This window comes from Trichosurus vulpecula, chromosome 2 (assembly GCF_011100635.1).
Source record: "Trichosurus vulpecula isolate mTriVul1 chromosome 2, mTriVul1.pri, whole genome shotgun sequence".
NCBI classification, from domain to species: domain Eukaryota; kingdom Metazoa; phylum Chordata; class Mammalia; order Diprotodontia; family Phalangeridae; genus Trichosurus; species Trichosurus vulpecula.
This window is the reverse complement of record NC_050574.1, coordinates 323,527,829-323,551,346: the sequence shown is the minus strand read 5'-3', so window position 1 is coordinate 323,551,346 and position 23,518 is coordinate 323,527,829. Positions and strand designations below refer to the sequence as shown.

Genomic DNA, 23,518 nt, shown 5'->3' with positions numbered 1-23,518 from the left:
CCAAATCCTTAAGGAGAATGAATACCAACACCAGTTAAAAGCCTATAAAGAACAACAATTATGTAAATGCAAGGAAAATAAGAGGCAACAATAAGACAAGAGAAGAAAGATATGCAATATTGCTAGAATGTGAAAGTGAAGTAATTAATTTTCCTAACTTCATCTTTAGTGTTGATCTGCACATGCATCTAAGATCACAATTCCTTCCCTAGGCTAACTGCTTTAAAGGTTCCAAGATCCACAAGGTGCAGCACTGGTTCCATGAGTGGGGATCTATGGAGGCAATTTTATAAAGAACAATGGCTTTTTGTTTCCACAGGATTGAAATGGTGGATAAATCACTTCAAGTTAAGGACATCAAAAATTTGTTGAATGTGTTGGTTAAAAACACATTGATTAAGTTGTTTAAAACTATTTCTCTTAAATATTTTTACCTCACTTTCAAGAAAGAAAAGAACCAGCATCCTGATCAGGTTCCCATTGGGACTGTTCCGACCCCTCCTCTTCGCTAATGCTTCTTCTGCTTGGGGATCATGCCTGCTAAATAACCTAGAAGGAACAAAAGACTATAAATTTCATAATAATATTTTCTTCTTTACTAAATTTTAAAAAGTGAAATAACACAAACCATTTTCCCTTTGCTTTTCACTTTTACTGCTTTATCAAATTTTTTCAGAACACAAAAATTAAGATGTGAATGAACAATATAGGCTGAGCAAAATACTCACACCAGTTAAATACAGCTCAACACAAAAGTTTATATTTAAGAAATACTCTTTCTAACCACAAGTAATCTATGAAATAAATTCTGAAAAAAATGCAACAGTCACTTACTATTATGATTTATGAGTACCCTTTGGGAAATTGGCAGTCTCCAAAATAAAAAACTTTAGCAGGAAAAATAACTAATTAAGATACTAACTTTATAATCATTGAAAGAACTTTTATATTTAACCAAATATTACATTGAAAAGAGTCTCAATTCATTCCTCCAAAAAATCTTCCTCAAAACAAGACTGCTGAGGAACAGTAAATGAAAGGAATAGTAATATAGGAAAAATTTAGGTTAGTAAATGCACATTTAAAACAGCATAAAGCAAAGAGGCTTATTTCTATAAATTATTTGAATTATTTAAATGCAAAACAATAAGAATAAAAACACAATAAATTCCTACATGTTTAAAAAAATTCTAAGCACCAGGTAATTTAAAATTTACCTAAATGGACAATCCTACTCAATTTCTACAAATCTATATGTAGGAAGTGCTATACTACACAAATATTGGGATTTTTAAAAAAATGTAGACATCTTCAACCTTTTAATGAAAAGCACCTATTTCGCATATCCTCAAAGCATTAATGTAATAATATACTCCGTAGATTGGAGGAGAAGTTAAAGATGACAGATAATGAGTTCTGAGATCAAAGGATTGTGGACTTAGAGCTGGAAGGGACCTCAAAGCCCATCTAGCACTGCCTTGGCCATTTTTGAAGTGAAGGAAAAAGGGACCAAAAAGGAACTTAGCCAACGTCACTTTGGAAATAAGCATCAAAGGTAGGATTTGTACCTGGGTCTACTGACTCTAGTTAGTGATTCTTCCACTGTTGCGTGCTCCCTCCCTAGATCTACTTGTAGATGCAGATATACTTAATGCCTGAGTACCAAAAATGCCCTTTTATATGGCCTGTATCTATTTCTGAAATGTTAAAACACTGAATCTTTTACAAGCTCCTAAGACACAAACTGATTATACTAAACTTTCTAAGACGAAATAAATCAACGTTGAAGGAAGAACATACTGAAAAAAAACTTTATATTCTAGATTATAAAACATTTTGGGTAGATAAACAATTAACTCAATCTGCCATTTGACTCCTTATCTAGAGATTACTAGGAAATATAGCTGTATGCAAAGCCATTACAGAATATGAACTGACTAGTACTATCATGTCAATGGCAGAAACCATGTTGTCTGCAAATATATCAGCTCCATCAGAATTCATACAAATCTAGACTTAAAAGTCAAAACAGCAGAAGTGTAATGAGGTGCCATTGCTATCCACTCTAGTCTTCACTTTAATGTTACTAAAGAGAAAATCTGACAAAAAAAGTCTTAAGTAGGCTTCAGTCTGCTACAGTCCTGGGACTATAAGACTTTTGTATGTACAACTGAGCATAAGCAGAAAAAAGCAGCTGAGATCACCTGTCAGGACTCACTTTGATATAAACTTCTGGGAACATTGGACAACTTATACCAAGATAACCTCCAAATTGATATGTGACCAAGATATACAAGACCATATTTTAAACAAATTAGAGAAACATGGAAAAAATTACTCATCAAATTTATGCATAGAAGAAAAATTCATGACCACATAAGGAATAGATAAAATGGATAATTTTGATTACATAAAATTAAAGTTTTTGCACAATTAAATATAATAAATCTAAAAAGAGAAACAACAGGGGAAAAAAGTCTTTGTAGTAAGTATCTCTGATCAGAGTCACATTTCCAAACTATGTAAAGAACTATGTCAAATTTATAAGAAAAAGAACTATTTCCCAATTGATAAAGAATCTAAGGACATAGACACAATTTTCAAGGGAAGAAATCCAGGCTATCTATAATCATATGAAAAAACACTCTAAATTACTAATAAGTAGAGAAATACAAATTAAAGCAAATCTGAGAATCCATCTTGTACCTATCAGATTAAAAAGAAAATGATACCCCTCCCCCAAAAAAAGAGAGAGAAAAAGAAAATGATTAATGTTGGAGGGGCAGTGTGAAAACATGCCTATTGACTTGCTGTTGGTGGACCTGTGAATGGTTACAGCCATTCTAGAAATCAATCTGGAATTAATTACAAAAAGTGCATTCCCTCTGACCCACCTATACTATTACTAAGGCCTATATCCAGGATAACTGAGAAAGGGAAAACAAACAAACAGAAAATTAAAAAAACATCCATCAACTAGGGACAAACTGTAGTATATGAATGTAATGGAGTACTACTGTGCTGTAAGAAATGAGAAAATACATGATTTCAAAGAGACATGGACAGAGTTAGAACCAGAGTAATTTATTCTACAACATCAATATTAGGAAAGTCAACACTTCTGAAGACTTTTATAGGCTGATGAAGGACTAAGATAATGAGCAGAAGCAGAAGAGTAATCTATACAATTAACTATGACATTGTAAAAACAAACAACTTTGAAAGCTATACAAATTCTGATCAATGAAATAACCATATATGATTCCCGAGGATTGATGAGGAAGAATGCACTCCATCTCCTAACACAAAGGTGATGGATTCTGGGAGTAGTATAAGATACATTTTGAACATGGCCAATGAGAGAATTTGTTTTGCTTGATTATGTATATTTGTTAAAAGGAAATTTCTTTTAATGGGGTGGGAGAAAATAGATTTCTGTCAATTAAAAAATAAAATTTAATTTAAAAATGTCAAAAAGAAAAACTAGCACCATGTTCTTCCCAATTTTTTCAAAATCAGTATAGATAACTCTTTTAAATCCTACAGATGTTTGTATTGAAGGGAAAAGGTCTTAAGGCTAAGAGGAGTTTCAGGGAATCTGGCAATTAACATGCATGTCATATAAATATTCAAAAATATGAAAACAACATCTTTTGTTGTCAATGAATGCTGCCTTGGTGGTATTCCAGCATTACTTTATTGAATTCATAACTGGTGGAGAAAAAAAGGGTATTTTTGAAATACATGAATGAGATCAACAAAATTATTAGATTACTTAAAGGACTGCAGGTGCATGAAGACCTGAAATTAGATTTCCAGGATTTTTCCTTAAACTTTAAGCACTGTAAAATCGCTGAGAGCTTGTGAAAATGTGTCAATGTTAGCTTTTTCAATTCTATACATGAAAGGAGGACAAACTAGTTTGATGATCTGCCCATAGGACCAGCCACCTAAATTTGCACACTGCAGTTAGAGATATAGTTTTCCCTACCTATCACATTAGTTTTCTTCAGTTAATACTACAACAAAGTGTCCATGGTTACTGTTAACTCACTTTTTGTGAAGGAATTCTCCTGCTGCTACTGCAACGGGCCGGTGTGCTGAATACACTAAGTGGTAAACGTTTTCACAGTCTTCATTGGAAAGTGCTTCTTCACTTCCACTGAAAAATTGACAAAGTAACATATGAACCAAAACAATATTTATATTAAAGTCCCCATTCTCCAGCTAAACACATTTATTATATAGTAAATTGAATGATACATAGTAATCAACATGATATTTCAAGTGGGTGGTATGCAGCTTTGAAAGAGTCAGAGGTAGGTGGGGTAATGGCCAGAGAACCTGCCTAGAAGTCAGAAAGATACTGCCTCAAGTTCCACCTCAAACATATCTGAACCTGGGCAAATCACTTCACTTATGTGAGTCGTCTCAGGCCACAGTATAATCATAAATTGCAGAACATGTGAGGATCTGCTTTGGGTTAGGAGTTTCTCAGCAGGTGCTCCCAGAACAGATAAAATGACAACCTTTATGGAGTAAGTGGGAATTGAGCAATGAGGATCTTCTGAGAAAAGAATGGATTTTCCCTTATATCCATTCACTTGCTAAGTAATGCTAATTTTTTCTTAACAATTGCTCTTCCAAACTCCTTTTTCTTTCCAATCCTATTGAAATCACTCTAATTTCAGGATTTCATTATCTGACATTTGGACTATTAACCTCCTAACTGATCTCATTGTTTCTTGTCTCTTCCATCACTGGATTAAATATTCCTAAAGCCCTATTTTGAGACAGGTAGGAATTGAAGTGGTATGGACTTAAGGAAGACCCACGTTTGAATCCTGCCTTAGATGGCATGAAAGTATATTTAAAAATGTTAAGAAGTAATATTTTCCTCTAAAGTCTTTGGGAAAAGCCCCTTAGAAATAGGATGGGCCACGGCAGAATGGATTAAGGGTAATAACAAAGAAAAATTCTTTACATTATAGCCTTCCCTACACAGAAGTGATTTGGTTATTTATCCACCTTATCACAGTCTCCATTTTCTCATACTAAAGGAGGTGATAGGGAGGCTAGCACTAATGTAAAGATATCTCATTGTCTATAGCAAAAAGTATAAATTTCTAGCCTGTCATTCAAAGCCCTTCACAACAGACAGTTCAAATGAACTTTTACAGTTTTATCTCCCACTACTGCCTTACCATGCTTGAACTAATACAGAGCAGTTCTTATGCAATTCCCTCTTGGTTTGCTTTGTTCTCTCTAGCTCAATGTGGTATAGCTAAAGGGCATTGTACAGTGTGAATCAACATACAAATAAGGTCATTAATAACACAATTTTGAACTCAACCTTCACAGTCTAGCTGATATGCCAAGAACTCCCCCTTCTCTGAACTCCTATACAAGTATTTCACCCATCCAGAATATCTCACATACTGCTTTATACTGTAGTTATTTATGTATATTTTAAAACCACCTCTACATTTTAAGCTCTTTGTGGAAAGGGAAAGATTCATACACTTTAGAGTATTATCTCATGGAAAACAGTAAGTCAAAAAACATTTATTAAGTGCCTACTATGTGCCAGGCACTGTGCTGAGAGCTAGGTATACAAAGAAGGCCAAAAGATAATTATTCTCAAGGAGTTCACAGTCTAATGACTAATGGAGGAGAAAATGTGCAAACAACTATGTACAAACAAGCTATATACAGATTAAATTGGAGATAATAGAGGGAAGGCTAGAATTAAGAGGGATAGAGAAAGACTTCCCATAAAAGATGAAATTTTAGCTGTGATTTGAAGGAAGCCAGAAAGTGGAGTCAAGGGAGAGAATTCTAGTCACTGGGGACAAATGCCCAGCCAAGAGATGGAACAGCAAGGAGGCCAGTGTTACTGTACTGCAGTACATATAGGGGTGCATAGCGGGGAGGCAGGGAGAAGTATGTGTAAGAAGACTGGAAAGGTGGTAATGGTAGTGGTGGGGTGTTGAAGGGTCTAGAATGCTTTGAATGCCAAACAAAGGATTTTAAAGGGGGTGGTATGGAATCACTGCAGTTTACTGAGTATAGGGGGTGACACAGTTGTGCTTTAGGAAGATCCCTTTGGCAGCTGAGTGTAGGATGGGGAAAGCCTTGTGGCAAGGAGATCAACTAGCAGGCTACTGCAGTAGTCTAGGTGTGAGGTAATGAGGGCTCATACCAGGATGGTGGGAGTGTCAGAGGAGAGAAGAAGAGTATACAAGAGATATGTCTTTGCAACAAATTGGATGTGGGAGGTGAAAAAGAATAAAGAATCAAAGAGGACGCCTAATGTGTGTGCCCAGGAAGCCAAAAGAATGGTGGTACTCGCAATAGTAATAAGAAAATTAGAGCAGGAGGGCATAAGATAATGAGTTCAGTTTCAGACATGGTTGAGTTTTAGTTGTCTATGGGACACGCAGTTAGAGATGTCAGACAGGCATTTTGAGATGTGAGACTGGAGGTCAGCAGAGAGGTTAGGTCTGGATAAGTAGATTGGAGAATCATCAGTACAGAGATGATCATTTATGGGAGCTGATGAGATCATCAAATGAAACAACACAGAAGGAGAAGAAGGCGGCACAGGAGAGAGTCCTGCAGTACAATCATGGTTAGCGGGAGTGATCTTGATGAAGATCAAACAAAAGAAACTGAGAAATATAGACATGTGGGAGAACCTGAAGATCTGATGTTGGTTATTTGTAATAATGGATATCCTGATTTTCCCTTCTCTAAAATACATTGCTACTATCTAGTTCCATCTGATGTCAAAGGAGTTTTTTTGTTAAATTTATTTATACATTTTGATTTATTGACAGACTCTTGCCAACAAACGTATAACCAAGCCCTCCAGAAAGTAAATTGCCAAAAAATTAACCAAAGTATCTAATAAGCATAATATCATAGTTTATCTGGAAAACACGTGCATGTGTATGTTACTACTCAACAAAGTAAATCAATCAACTGAGATTACATTGCTGAGAACTGAATTCGTCTGGAGCATATGTCATAAACCTCAAGGGAAAGGGCATTTCCTGAGGGCAGAGAATATCTCACCTTTATATTTGTATTCCCAGTCTAGTACAGTGTCTCATACATAGTAAATATTTAATAAATTTTTGTTGAATAAATTTAAGGAATTAACCAGAATAAAGAACAGATTACAAGATACAATCAATAAATATTAAGATACTTTCCCTAGTTTCTGGCAAATTCTTAATATCATGTTTGGGGACAGCAAACTTGTAAATCAAACACATTTCAAACTTTGTACTTTCCTCAGTATTTAAAAAGTACCACATTTCATATATGGGGGTAGAATACAAAGAAAAGGGCAACGGATTTTGGAGGTCTACAGAGTTCTGGGAAGGAGTCAAGAAATATTGTCCCTTCCTGGATACCTGGGAATCACCAAAGCTGTGGAAATCGCATGAATATGTTGAAAAGAAGGGGAATAGTTGGTGTTATAATGTGGCTAACTCCTATGTAGAAAAGATGCTTATTTAATGACTATTATTTTTGTCCAGTAATCTAACTAGTTTAGAATCCACTTCTATCATCTAGTAGGTATCTATCTTCCACAATATTAATAATAGCATGTCCACAATTCTAGCATGAAATACCCTGATGAAATCTAGGTATACTATATCTATTGTGTTCTCTTGAATCATAGAATCATAAGATTTAAATCAGGAAAAGAGACTTGCATCCTCTTCGGACTACAGGTAAGCATTCCAAAGCCTGACATAAACATACTTAGGAGGAGAACTAGGTCATCTTCAGACTTCAGGTAATTTATCCAAATTGTTAGGAGTACTCTGTTAGTACATGTTTTTGATCCCTTACGGAACAGAGGTGAACAAAGGCTTATTAGAACCATCTGGAATATAAACAGAGTGACTCAACCAAAATGAGCATCATGATATTTAGTAATTTGTGATCTTCCCATCACTACTGAGAATGAGATGAGGTTCCAAATAGACTTTTTAGTTTTCACTTGCCCTGCCGCTGAATTTTCTTTTAATTACTGTCTCCCCCAATTAAGAATGTGGGTTCTTTGAGAGCAACCGCCTTTTCTATTTATATTCCCAGTGTTTAGCCCATAGTAAGCCGTAATTAATGCTTTCTCACTCACTATCTTCTTGAACAATACATACCTAGATTATCTCTAAATTCTCTTCCAGCTAGCAAATTCTAGAATTCCTTGTTCATTGTCACTAGGTGACTTGGTACACTAGGCTTTATAGGACTAGACAATGAAAACCAAAATAAACCACATGGTAATATATATAGAGAATTTTTATGTAACAAGAAATAGAAGGAATTAAACTCCTTCTTTATTAAACAAAAGTAAAAAAATCAGTCAATACAAAACATAGAGCCAAATAAAAAAGACAAAGCAAATAAGTATAATTAAAAATATGCACTTCTGAAGTATAACTTTACTCTGATCCAATGTCACTCATGGATTCTATTTTCAGCAGTTTCTACATTACGTCTTATAATTTCAAATTCCTATTACTTTTATACATCTTATTCTGTGAGTCTGCTTTCCACATTCCCACCCAGATCCCCAGTCGTTGGCATCTGAACTTGGAATCCAGATTATATTAACACCTACTAGCCCACTTGTTTGACAATCCTGCTCCAAAGGTGATACCAAGGTGTCATTAAAGGGATTATGACTTTTGACTGCTTTTATTCAGGTCTATATATAGAACTGCATCCCTACCACCATTTCTGCTATTATTTATAACGAACAAGAGTAAACTAAGAAGGGTTTTTCTGAGCACAATGTTTTGATTTCTTTTTTACACTTTGTTTCTTTTGTTTCAATAGATAAATTAGCTGGAACCCCCTATGGCAATTTCTCACATTAGCAAAGTGATTTGACTTTCAGCCACAGCATTAATGAAGTACTTTGTTGTACTTGAATTAAGGATGGTTTCTAAATTCAAGACATGGCTATTAACACTTGAAATACTTACTGAAGTATTAAAGTAACTAATCGAATGGCTTCCACAGCAACATCATATTCCTTATCAAGTGTCATTGATACAATGCGATCCTAGACAAGAAATCAGGAAAAAAAGTCACAAAATAAACAACGTATTTGTTACTGGTGAGTACCAAATTCTTGTTCTGTCAGAAATGACAGGTGCATGTCTATACTGATAGTTACCAGTTACATTAAGGCATAGCATAGTGGATAGAAAGGTGCTCAGTTAAGCAGTAATAGTAGAAAAGAATATGAGGATATAATTAAATCAGACAGTGTTAATATTAAGGACCTAAATGGAAAAAGAGCTTTCCAAAGTAAATAAAACAATTATTAACCACATCTTATTTATAATGTGGTAGTCCATTTACTTTTTAAAAACCACTTAATATAGTTTATAACTTAGAAACCACAACAGTAATGGAACAACTTCTGGTTATCAGGAACTTTTAACAACTTAGGTTGAATGTGAGTCTGAATACTTTTAAATAGTTTTATGCATTTATAGCCCCAATTTTATTTTCCAATCAATTGTAAAATCTTGATCTCCAGAGCAATGAATGACTTAAGGAGAACTGCTATTGCATTAACTTAGAATGCAAAATATTTAACCCCAAATAAGTCCTAAAGTTACCTACCTACCTCCTCTGTTTTGGAATTTATAAAATTTAAAAGACCTCACTTTCACAATAGGTGTCTTGAATCTAACATAATACATATGCTAGCCTGAAAATCTTAACTTTCTATCTTACCAAGTTTGACATTTTGCATACAAATTCGCATATGATAAAGGATACCTGTTAATTCTATTCTCTAAAGCTCCTAAAAACTGAAAATAAATTGTGGACTCTGTTGTTTCATGTTTATTAAAAAGAAATCATCAATACATCAGACAATCACCTTACTAATTGATATAACACTGTAGCTGGGAATATGTGAAAACAAGTAAAAGGCTGGTAGAAATGGTGTCAGCTCCATGCTTCACTTTTGAGAAAGAATTTATCATCACTTTCAGTAGCATTAACCCTACGTAGTTTCATGACAGTGACTTGTCTTTTCAGTGTTTTATTTTTATGCTAATTAAGTACACTAATTATATACAGTATAAAGTATAGTACATATATAAGTACACTAATATAATAGTAAACAAACTCAAAATATCTAAAAGTGTACAGCATCTTAAGTATTTTCGTGAAAAGTGTGTTTATCTCATCTTAAATTAAATGGGGGAATGTCCCCAAATTTTATATGTATTAAAAACATAGTAAATAGTTATAAAACAAATAAATTTTTTTGTATTGAAACTAATGACCCTCTCCATCCCCTCCAAGTATGTTTGTTTTCCAGATCTAGATTTCAAATACAGCTCAGTATTTAAGGGGAAGAGTACCTGCGTTAAGGAAGTATTGTTACAATAGCATTCTTCACTAGGTATCAGAAACACTAACCATTAAAGTGATAAAGCAAAATGAAATCACTAGTAACTAGAACAACTTATGTTCTTTTTTGAAATCACAGGTTTTCATACATACCTTGAATCTGTTTGTGAATAGTTCCAATTTGGGGAACAATTCTCTATTGGTATACAGACTCTGTAGAGCTTTTAAACACTTCAGCCTGACTTCACCTTGCTACATAAAAACACAATAGGATTAGCCAGTATTTTGAGTACATAGTCAGGCTTATAATTTTAAAGGAAATCTGAGTAAAATATTCTAGCTTTGTCACTTATTTAAAGTTATGTTGCAATTTCTTGTACAAACATAGAGTGAGACTGGAATAAATTGCCACAAAATCTGTGTTCTATTTATAGTTAATTCTTCAGATAATTTAAAATTCATTGAAAAACTTCAGTTATTCACAAGTAAGATAATTTTTATAAAACACACATAGCCACTGACGATTAGTACAATAGGTTCTTTTTCATCCACACTACCTTAAAATCTTAAAAAGATTTCTTTGTTCCTGTAGATATCCATATTTAATCAGGGAAAAGGCATATACTTACTCTCACCTCCTAAGGTTACTACTAGATAAAGTATGACCAAGATGCTATAATCAGGAAGTAAAATATGAAATTCAAACACAAAATTTATAGGGAAAATAATTGGGATTTTCCTGGAAAAAATGATAATACAAATATATAAATGTGAATACCTAAAGAGGGTGGGTGGGAGAATCATTATAAAGGCAAAAAGCTCAAGCTCAATTGAATTCAGGTGGCCTGACAAGCCAATGGTCAGGGTTGTGATGAATGAAAGGCTTTGAAATTTTAAATACATTGCGGCATGTGGATTATGTTTCAGATAGAAAAAGAGGTTAGAGGGCAACATACAAGACAGATTATCTGGAGTAGTACACAGACCAATAGGAAAAACTATAATTAAAAGCTAAAGAGAAATCGGGACAAAAGAAATCCAATATAATAATAATTATGATGATAAATTCACATTTATCTAGCTCTTACAAAGTTTATAAACTGCTCTCCTTGCATGCATCCAGAGGCTGTAAAAAAAAAAGTATTATCAACCCCATTTTGTATAAGAGGAAATGGTCGAGAGGTAAAGTGTCTTGCCTCAGCTCACAAAGGGCAGAACTGAGACTTGAATTCAGGTCCTCTAGCTTTATTTCCAGTATTCTTTCTACTACAGCATCCTGCCCCTTTTACAAGATCAGTAAGGAAAATCCTGGGAAAAGGTCTTGAAAGTAAGGTAAAAAAGGAAGGAAACATGCAGTGATAACATCATTAGGCCATATTCATAGTTGAATTAACTACCACACAAAGGTAGAAAAGTCCAGACCATGATCTTAGTTTATACAGAATAGTTTAGTATAAGTAAGAGCTAAATAAAAGCTGAAAGGACTCTGGGTAATAAGTTCTCCATAACGAAAAGTTTTCTAGCAGATTTATTTCTGAATCAGATAGGAGGCCTTTCAAACCCTAAGATTTTGTGACTTCTAGGAGAAAATCTTATAAACTAAGCTGGTCAGCGATGAAGTTTCAAGATGAACATTTTGACCAGGAGCCAAAAAAAAAGGTGGACTCTCATTCTAAAGAGGAAAAGACATTCCTTCTCCTGAAACAAAACATGTATGATGACTATGATCTAGGCGCAAACTGAGGGGTGGAAATAGAGTAAGCTAAACTAAGAACCACAGTCCTAAGGAACTATCCTAGAGGACAGTACTATAGGAAGAGGAGTTGTGGCACAGTATACCTCGGTAAGGCTGTCTGATTCTTTATATTGGTAATGTGAGAGTATATATACATGTAATACATACATACTGTAACACAGAAATATAAAGTTTATATATGAACAAAATGCCTATTATGTGAGAAAATATTCTCATAGGTTGCTGTAGGCAAAAAACTAACAGACTGGTATCAAAGCCCATCTTCTTACCAAGTCTCCCCTTTCCATTCCACCCCTGAATGTTTATAATACTGATGTCAACATAAATCACTGTACAACTGCATGCCATTTTCATGTGTATACTGTTTTCAGGAATAAACTAAGTTCTTTTACATTTTGTACAGTGCCATCTACGTTATTATGGATAGTTAAATGTTCATTACTTTTTAAATAGAGAACACAGCCCTCTGTAACTGAATTCAAGTTCGGCTCAACACATACTGGCCATGTGACCTTGGAAAAGACCCACAGCACCGCCAGCAAATCTCTAAGACTAAGACTTGGGACCAGTGGAGACTAGCATTGTTAGAGGATCTTCTTTAGGGGTAGCTATCTATGCTGATGAAATCACAGGTTCCTCTATAAGCCTTAATTTGCTATTATGATAATGAATTAAAAAGAAAGTTCATTCATCTTTTGATACACCATCCTGGAAAAGGAAGTTGTAATTCGTCATTTCTTCAGATCTAGCAAAGGAACAGATTTTTACCCAAATTCCAACACAGATATTTGGCCTTCTTGAGATGCAGTATTTCATTTTATTTTAAATTCTGAATGCATCAAAACACTACAGGGAGAGATTCAGTTTAAGTATAAGTGTCACAGTACCAACAAGGCCAACATGTGAACAATTACTTTTAAATCTAAAAATTTTCACAGCCTCAAAAACATAAATTCAAATACAAACACCTCAATTCCTAGAAATATAATACCGATATTAAAGCAAGACTATCAACAAATAACAAAGGTTACAAAACATCTTTCATATATATGTGTAGCATAGTTACTTACTCTATCATGAAGAGTCCAGCCAACGTATTTTAAATAACTGTCATTTAGGAAAGCATCACTATACATTTTCATCCATACTCCAATTTCTTCAATACAAATGGCTCTAATCTCAGCAATTGCATCACTAGGAAGGAAAGAGACCATGCTTTTGAAAAACATTAAAATATGATGCAATTTCACCACCCTAACTCCAAACAGTAATTATTTGTTGATCTTTTATATCAAATTAACAGCTGCCAAGAAAGACTCTACCAATAAGTAATGAAGGAGCTCATATTTTTCTATTTACAATTTACTTACATTTTTCTACTTTGAACTTGAATTGCGTATTTCTCTAAACAACAAATATCTGAATGAGTAAATAAATGAATAGATGAGTGAAATATAATTTGAGCAAGGAACTTTTTATTTTTCTTGACCAAAACTGTGAGTTTATCAGTGTGGGGACGCTCCTGGTGAGGAGTATCCTTAACCAAGGCAAATCAGTTCCTTCTCTGCAATTTAGTCTTAGACAGTTGCCTAGGTCACTGAGAGGTTAAGTGACTTGCCCAAGGTCACACAGCTTGTGAAAGAAGTGGGACTTGAACTTAAATCTTTCTGACTCTGATGCCAGTTCTTTATCCATTACACCATAATGTCTCTCCATGAAGAGCAAGTAATAAGCTATATAACATCAGTTATGTTTCTTTGGAGGTAGGAAAATATGTGGCAGACAAGTGGCAATAAATTAATTATAAAACTTTTTCTCTTCTCATTTCCCCCTACTTGGCTGATGATCTTTTGATGAAACAGAAATTGAACTCTTCAAAATTATGGTCTCATCCTCACTAAATCTGTTTTTTTTTTCCTCCCCTAAATCTTCCACATCATGACCTTAACATGTTCACTTCATTTTTAACATCTCTTGCTCTAAGCCACTTCTAAGTCTATTTACTGAGGCTTGGGTATGTTTTGTTCAAACCACAATGCCTGTCTTGTTCTACTATTTGGTTAACATCTTTTTTTTCCTTCATAGGTTAATTAGACCAGGGCTGGGGAAACTGCGGCAGGGCCACAGGTTCCCTACACCGAATTAAGACTAATTCAAGTTGTATACAATCTAGGGAACATTCCCTGGCAACTGTAGGCTATGTTGTTCTCTCCCTTTCTATGAAATCCTAGAGAAGTTATCTTATATAATACTTCAGGTTATTTTTAGGTATCTCTCACAATGCTTAGGATAGATAACTGAGTCTGAATCTAGGGACCATGTCAGACCCCTTAGTATCCTTAATATCTAGAACACAATAAATATTTGGTAAATATTTGTTGATAGTAAGGATGGTTGAAAATATTGTAGTAACATTGTCACCACTTTGCTCGAAAGATATATTCTTTGCTTTGACATTTAGTTCTACTCTCTTCATTATATGTGTGTGTGTGTGTCTATACATGTGTCTATCTACCAATCCATCCATTCATCCCCGACACATGTTCTGCATTGTCACTTCAAGCAACTTAGTCTATTTTTTGGCTCATCAGTCTATTGTATTCATGTAAGTTGCTCTCCTATCTCAGGCATGATAATTCTACATTTGTAAGTTCTTTTCCGGACAACAGCATTTCAATTTTGAAAATGTTCCCTTAAGGCTTATACTGCAGGCTTAAATGCTTGAGACTACAGCTATGTACAAACTAAGGGTAAGTTTTAAATACCCTTTCCAGCGTATCTTGCCAAAGATACTCATTTACATGGAGTTTGGGATGCTTTTTCCATACTCTACACATTCCTCCAGCCTTCACGTTCTATCATAAGATCCTCTATTCACCTTTCTATTTTCATTTTGCTCTCCCTATAGTAATTAGGCTGTCTCTATGAAGGGGTTGCCAAGATTCTGAGAGTCTCCGTACTAAGGTAAATGGGTCACAAAGAAATGGCAACAAGGGAGATGTTATCTGTTTTCATATTTTAAGATTTGCTAGGATACACAACTCTATCATTGTATAGAGTTTGTTTTATTTTTTAAGAAAACTGGGACACGTTGCTGAAATAAATAAGGGTGATGATCCCTTATTGTACAACAGAATAAAAAGAAGTATTTACAAATAGGAATGGCATCACACATTTCCGAGCATCTACCATGGTTGTAGGTTTCTGTTGTTGCCAGTAAGAACTAAATTTCCATTATTATATCACCAAAATACAATAATTTTTCTGATATTACATTGAAAGGTCTTATTTAACTTGCTATTCCTTACCATAGTAAAGTTCCTTTCAACATCACTGTTTTTATTTCAATAAATAATAACATTGTGTTTTCACTTTTGTATTATCGATTACTAAGGGTATTTTCTGTTGCTGGTGTAATTTCTTCATCTCTGACTGAATTTTACTTGTTTTCTGTCCAAAATTTGGTAAATGGATTTTTTTTTGCTTTGTTATGCTTATGAAATACTCTAAGTATCACCTGTAAGGCTAAGTAAATATTCTTTGTAACTACTCTTCCTCATCCAGGCTTTAATTATATTAAAACTATACCTGTCTTTCTACAACCTCTCCTAAACTTACTCTTCTCCTATCTTATCATTTTTGCCAAATTGCTGGGTTGTTCTGCAGAGAGGTTTTGATTTGTATTTCTCTTCTTATTAGTCATTTGGAGCAACATTCATTATTGCCATTAGTAGTTTGTAATTCTTTTTTTTTTGAAAACTCTTTTATCTGCTTATTTATGGGAGAAGAGTCAGTTGACTTTCCTTTCTCATCCCAGTTATGTAATTTTGTTCATACAAAAGCTTTTCCAATTCAGGTAATTGATATTTGAATGACAAGCTAGTATTGCCTTTGATGTCCACTGATTGCCAAGGAATGAATGAGATAGAATACAGAAAGCACTTTGCAAACTTAAAGTGCTGTGTATGAGCTGTTATTACTATTTGGGGAATTATTCATATGTTTTTTGACTAACGTGTTTTCTAGACTGTTTTGGTTATCCAATTGTGACAACTGATTTATATTAGTTAATATCTACATGAAATTAAGTCAATGTTTATGTTATATCTGCTCTCTATTTCCCATTTTTTATTTTTAATTACTTAATTAAATGATTCACTCTTAAGTAATTTCAGTTATATGCCATTTCTCCTCATTATCCCTTCCTCTTGTTTTTAATTCTGTTAAGAGGATGGTTTAACCATACCGACAACTAATTGGGGGATGGCTCTAAAACTATTTAACAAGTTTTTCCTATTTGTCAAAATCTATTTTGTTCTTTATGATATTAACTGATCCTAATCTTATCCAAAGACTACCAATTTTTTTTTTAAACAATGTTCATGATTTAGAGATGTTAGGCTACACAAGGATCTTTAATTCAAAGCACATCGACTTTGAGCTTATTGTAATATATGGTGTAAAATAATTGTCTAACCCCTGTCTGGTGTTAGAAATACGTTTCAGGGGGTGGAGCCAAGATGGCGGCTGGAAAGCAGGGACTAGCATGAGCTCCCTGCTGAGTTCCTCCAAAAACCTATAAAAAATGGCTCTGAACCAATTCTAGAACTGCAGAACTCACAAAATAGCAGAGGGAAGCAGGGCTTCAGCCCAGGACAGCCTGGATGGCCTCTGGGTGAGGTCTATCCTGCACAGAGTGGAGCAGGGCCCAGCGTGGGCGGCGTGGACCAACCAGACCAGGAGCTGGGCGGAGCATGCCCTAGCACTTTGAATCAGTGAGCTGCAACAGTTACCAGACTTCTCAACCCACAAACACCAAAGACAACAGAGAAGGTTAGTGGGAAAAGCTGTGGGAGTGGAAGGAATTCCCGGCTACCGCTCTGGGGGCAGCGGAGGTGGGGCAGCTACAGAACTACAGCTGCAGTTGCTTCTGGCAGAATTAGCCAAATGGAAAAGGAGGTCCAAAAGACCACTGAAGAAAATACCACCTTAAAAATTAGATTGGAGCAAGTGGAAGCTAGTGACTTGATGAGAAATCAAGATATTATAAAACAGAACCAAAGGAATGAAAAAATGGAAGACAATGTAAAATATCTCATTGGAAAAACCACTGACCTGGAAAATAGATCCAGGAGAGATAATTTAAAAAGTACTGGACTACCTGAAAGCCATGATGAAAAAAAAGAGCCTAGATATCATCTTTCAAGAAATTATCAAGGAGAACTGCCCTGATATTCTAGAGCTACAGGGCAAAATAGAAATTGAAAGAATCCACAGATCGCCTCCTCAAACAGATCCCAAAAAGAAACCTCCTAGGAATATTGTCACCAAATTCCAGAGCTCTCAGATCAAGGAGAAATTACTGCAAGCAGCCAGAAAGAAACAATTTGAGTATTGTGGAAACACAATCAGAATAACCCAAGATCTAGCAGTTTCTACATTAAGAGATCGAAAGGCTTGGAATACGATATTCCAGAGGTCAATGGAGCTAGGATTAAAACCAAGAATCACCTACCCAGCAAAACTGAGTATCATGCTCCAAGGCAAAATATGGACTTTCAATAAAATTGAGGACTTTCAAGCTTTCTCAGTGAAAAGACCAGAGCTAAATAGAAAATTTGACTTTCAAACACAAGAATCAAGAGAAGCATGAAAAGGGAATCAAGAAAAAGAACAAGAAAAAGAAATTGCAAGGGACTTACTAAAGTTGAACTGTTTTGTTTACATTCCTACATGGAAAGATAATGTGTATGATTCATGGGACCTCAGTATTAGGGTAGCTGAAGGGAATATGCATATATATATATGTGTGTGTGTGTGTGTGTGTGTGTGTGTGTACGTATATATGTATGTGTATACATACATACATACATACATACATACATACATATATATATATATATATATATATATATAGAGGGAGAGAGAGAGAGAGAGAGACAGGGTGAGTTGAATATGAAGGGAAGATATCTGAAAGAAATAAAATCAAATTAAGGGATGAGAGAGGAATATATTGAGAGAGGCAGATAGGGAGAGATAGAATGGGGTAAATTATCTCGCATAAAAGTGGCAAGAAAAATCAATTCTGTAGGAAGAGAAGAGAAGGCAGGTGAGGGGGAATGTGTGAATCTTGCTCTCATCAGATTTGACCTGAGGACGGAATACCATACATACTCAATTGGGTATCTTACCCCACAGGAAAAATGGAGGAAGAAGATTAAAAAAGGGGGGGATGATAGAAGGGAGGGCAGATAGGGGTGGAGGTAATCAAAAACAAACACTTGCAAAAGGGGACAGGGTCAAGGGAGAAAATTCAATAAAGGGGGATAGGTTAGGAAGGAGCAAAATACAGTGAGTCTTTCACAACATGAGTATTGTGGAAGGGCTATACATAATGATACACATGTGGCCTATGTTGAATTGCTTGACTCATTAGGGAGGGTGGGTGGGAAGGGAAGAGGGGAGAGAATTCGGAACTCAAATTTTTAAAAACAGATGTTCAAAAACAAAAAAAAAGTATTTGCATGCAACTAGAAAATAAGATACACAGGCAATGGAGCGTAGAAATTTATCTTGCCCTACAAGAAAGGAAGGGAAAAGGGGATGGGAGGGGAGTGGGGTGACAGAAGGGAGGTCTGACTGGGGAACAGGGCAACCAGAATATATGCCATCTTGGAGTGGAGGGGGAGGGTAGAAATGGGGAGAAAATTTGTAATTCAAACTCTTGTGAAAATCAATGCTGAAAACTAAATACAAAAAATAAAAATAAATAATAAATAAATGCTTACTGAATTGGGAAAAAAAAGAAGAAATACGTTTCACTGAATTAAGGAGAAGCTTGAGGTCATTAAAACCACTATATAGTTTGACGAAATAAATCTAGTCTGCATTCATTCTCCTGTTTAATTCTAGGGTTAACTCACTGTTTATTTGTAGTGTCTGTACCAAATTGATTAATGAACAGTATAAATTGCACCAAAAATACCTTATATGTAAGAGACTGGATAATGGTTATTATTTACTTGTTTTTTCTCATATTTACAGTAAGGCCAAGTTATAAAGTATCTGTGAAGCATGAGTGAATATGAGCATCTCATTTAGGAAGGTACGCAACATTATGGACCTGGATGCAATTAAGAAAACATCATGAGTAAAAAGGAGCATTTGTAGGATGTCACCATATACAATAATTCCTTCTCTGACTTGGACTCTGCACTGTATTTCCTCCATGACAGTGTCCCAGGAAGAATTACTCATCTTCCCCACTCTCAAACTAGTACTTTCCACGTGTTCAATATCTGCTGGTGATACCATCATGTTTCAATAATAACAGGTTTAAAGACTTGAGTCATTTCATCCTTTTGTCTTCCCTCTCAATCTCCCTTTTCTGCATCCTTTCCTTTCTCCTCTATTTCCTCTGTGCTATCAATACAGGAAAGGATTTAATGAGGGAATTAATGTTCATCGCTGACAATATTTGTATAAATAAATCCAACTAAACTCAATTTGACATAACAAATATTTATTAAGCATCTACAATATTCAAGATACTGTGCTAAGGGTTAGGAACACAAAAATGAAAAATGCTCCCCCAAACCCTTTCATCCTAATGGAGGAGATATTACCTGTGCATAGACTATGATAATACAAAGTAGGAACTGGCTAAAGAGTAGAAGACCATTTGATTTAAAAAATTTGAGAAGGATGTTACTGCAACCTTGTAACTAGAATGGCCCTTGTTTTCTTTGAGTGACTCAATTTATCTCAGTGAGCCTTACTAGGTGCTAAGCCCCAGGCCCAAACCCCATTAGGTGTTAACCTAATCCATGTGGATGTGAACCTCCCAGGGTCCTAAGGCGAGGGGCCAACTCAAGAACCAATCACCAGAGCCTGAGCTCTGGTGATTCAGATGATGTTTGATGATGTCTGAAGCCCTATAAGAAGGGAGGACAGAGCCATTTGCGTGGGACTCTGGAGATGGTGTTGATGAGGAGACTCTGGGCAGCTGTAGCTAAGGAGCCCTCCAGCTTGTAAATCCGGATGCTGAAACTTTGTTGAACTCTGGTAACTCTGTGTTGGGATTTGAATCAGACAAAGTCTGTTGATGTTTGTAATTTGTTTGCATTTTGTTTTGAAGTTCAGGCTGTTGGCTTTTTCCCCTGAACTAACTGAATGATATTTGAATGCTGAATTAAAAGTAAGCTTGTCAACCCCTTCACCTTGCTTTCCTTAATTAAGCAGATCAGAAGAACCTGTGCTGTTGGCAGCTTTCGGGGTGCTGGTTGTGGGGGAATCTTATACCCCCACGGAAGCTGCTAGCTGGGTTGTTAAAACAAATCTGCATTAAAAAGTTTTCAATTTCCAATTGTAGAAGATTGAAGTTGTCCTCTGTTAAAGGAATTGTACATGGTAAGATTTTTTTTTTTGAGTAGGGGTGTGCCTAATATTACACAGCTATGGTCTCTCCTCCAAGATGACTCTATATTTCCATGGGGAAGATAGGCTGTTATAAGAACAGTGCATGAGGTTCTAGTGCAGTTTATATTTTTGTGAATGGCTTCGCCAAGAACCCTGACTTCACTGCCTCAGGAAAGGTCCATCAGCAGGATCATTCTTTCTTGAAATCCTCTTCCCAAAATCTGTAATCTTCCCTGTTTAATTACCTTAACAAAAAAACATGCTTCTTCACTAGTTCTTTAACCCAACTTAATTTCTTTATCTGCTCTTACATTCATATACATGTTTTATATTTTCTGTTACATTTAATAGTACTTTTCTTAATACTTAAAGGCAATTTCATGCCATACTGCTCCCATGTCTGGTAACAGATCTGTATGTCTATTACATATTTTCTTTCTCTGATTCAGTAAGGTTTAGTTAAAAAAATGTACAGTATAGAATACATCTCCATTCATTGGGTATACTACTATCTTAGTATGTAAAATTACTGCATATAGATAGAATCAAGGATATAGGACCGGAACAAGAGTTCTTAATCTTTTTCATGTCAAGGAACCCTTTGACAGTCTGGAGAAGTCCATGGTCCATTTTTCTGAACGATGTTTTTAAATGTATAAAAGAAAATGTGTGGGATTACATGGAAACCAATTACACTGATACAAAACATAGTAAACATTAAGTTTATGGAACCTAGATTAAGAACCTGTAGAACAGGGTAAAGTTGACTCATCTTCCCAGTGAGGTAAATGGCTAATATATCCATTACACAAGAGCAACTTGAAGAATCAAGTGAAGGAAAAAAACCTAGCAATAACTTACCGTCCTTGAATCCACTTTTCCAATACTTCAAGAAACTGTGATTGTGGCACATGTGACTACTTGCTCCTCTGATTTCGATGCAAATGTGTGTTATAATATATACCCCAAACCTTATAACTCAGTAAATACTGTTTAAGAGTTGCTGTGGCTGATAAAATGTTATACATCTGGCATCCAGCCTTGTAATAAACCTTTTTCAACTTTCCTAGACTGTGTCTTGGACAACAACAACTAGGTCCATCATTCCTACCCAATGCCCTCCTTATACAGTCTGAAATTTAAATGATTTAATGGCTTATAAAGTATTCCTAGAAAACTGCCTCAATTACAATAATTAAGAAAATTCATAGGTTCACAGAGAAAATAAAAATGAGACAGTGGGGTATACATAGGTTAAGAAAACACCAGTTGCTTTAATTATAATTTCATCTCTTACCGGTATCTATGAACAAATATACCCTTAAAAATAGAGTTCATCATGTTTTCAATTTCATCTTGGTTTTCTTGCAGCTGAAATAAAAACCAAGTAACATTATTACTCTTATGTTGAAATAGTGATCACTTCTTTTAGGAACTGTCAAAATCTATTACTAGGTATCTAATTAGGAATTAAAAATGCAATTAGGTATAATACACAGTTTAAAAAACTGGATAGTTTCTCTTATAAACTGAAATACTTTTAAGTTTAGAAATGATAATGTACTACAAACACAATATAGCTGTAATTTAATATTAACCAGAAAACACGATTTAAAATTGGAAATGATTTCTTCTTTATCATAAGATTTTAGACCTAGAATGGACTCAAGAGATCATCTAGCCCAAATACTTCATTTAGCATTGAGAAATTGAGGATCAAAAAGCTGAAGTGACTTGCCACATGTGGGTAATAAGATGCTGAGTCAAGATTTGAACTCAAGTACCTTTGACTCAAAAGCTAGCTATCACACTATGCTACCTCTAGTTTTAATTTTTAAATTTCAAAAACAAAAAAATATTTGTACAAATTACATAATTACATAAATGTGAAGTGACCAAACTACTTTTCAGGGAAAAAAAGCAGTATGGTATAAAAATGTATTTATTTATATCTTAGATAAATAATGGATTTCTCTACATATACATAAACTTGCAAGGAAACCAATTCTTTCACTTACATCTTAGATTTTCTTACCTCTTTGCGTTTCTGAAGTAGTAACTCTAGCCTTTCGTTAGCTCTCTTACCAATCATTTTGTTTCTTTCTGCTTCATACTGTCTTTGTGTATTATCCTGATGAATACTTAGGTTTAAGGCAACATTCACCAGAGCAGTCATAAGCTTCATGGCTATGAAAAATAAACATTTAATCATTAATTATTCTAAACTGCAAACAAAAAATTATAAATTAAAAAAAACACATCACTGAAGAATTTAAGTTCCATGAGTCATATCATCTATAGCAAAATTCTATTATAAAATAAATACATGAACTCCACCCTTCACACTATATATTCTTTATGTCTTACATGCTGGTTCAAGACTTACCTACTCCTGACTAACTTCATTGAGATTCAGTTACTGCAGTCATTTAAGTATTCCCATACAATTGAGTTGGTTTATTCTGAGATAGAAACTCATTTAGAAAGAGATGGATTATAAGCTTAGCAAAAAAATCTCTAAGAATTTCCCTAAGAAAAAGTGCCTATTTTTATATGGCTATTTGCGGACAAGAAAATGAATTAACACGAGAAGCAAATCTAAAAGTGTTATATTAATGCTAGGTATTATTGTTATTATCTGTCTAAATGTAATGTAGTTTCCACTGTGTGTAAGTCAATAATTTTAACATGTCAGATTAAATTGGAATTTTCTTAAGAAAAAAAATTTGTTTTTGTAATTTTTGAAATACCTTCTTTTTTAAGAAGGCAAAATATACATATTAAATGCATATCTGAGTTTCAAGCTCAAGCCTAATATTATTTATTTATTTGGAATTTGGTGATAGAGATATTATAAATAAGAGAAGGATAACATGCTGGGGAAATAGATATGCTTTTCCCCCTCTTCCTTACAATATTTCTGGGAACACTGGGATGGAGGGTATA

The 23,518-nt window shown here is 34.7% G+C and overlaps 1 protein-coding gene across 1 annotated transcript in view; it reads right to left on the bottom strand.

Moving 5' to 3' along the window:
• Positions 1-23,518, bottom strand: part of STAG1 (stromal antigen 1) — a 376,851-nt gene that overhangs the window by 125,007 nt on the left and 228,326 nt on the right. Inside the window, exons 8-14 of the mRNA XM_036742693.1 lie at positions 22,608-22,759; positions 21,870-21,943; positions 13,225-13,348; positions 10,552-10,650; positions 9,009-9,088; positions 4,055-4,162; positions 435-549 (exon numbers count right to left, since the gene is read on the bottom strand). Coding sequence (XP_036598588.1) covers positions 435-549; positions 4,055-4,162; positions 9,009-9,088; positions 10,552-10,650; positions 13,225-13,348; positions 21,870-21,943; positions 22,608-22,759 — 752 coding nt within the window. The remainder of the gene's footprint in view (positions 1-434; positions 550-4,054; positions 4,163-9,008; positions 9,089-10,551; positions 10,651-13,224; positions 13,349-21,869; positions 21,944-22,607; positions 22,760-23,518) is intronic.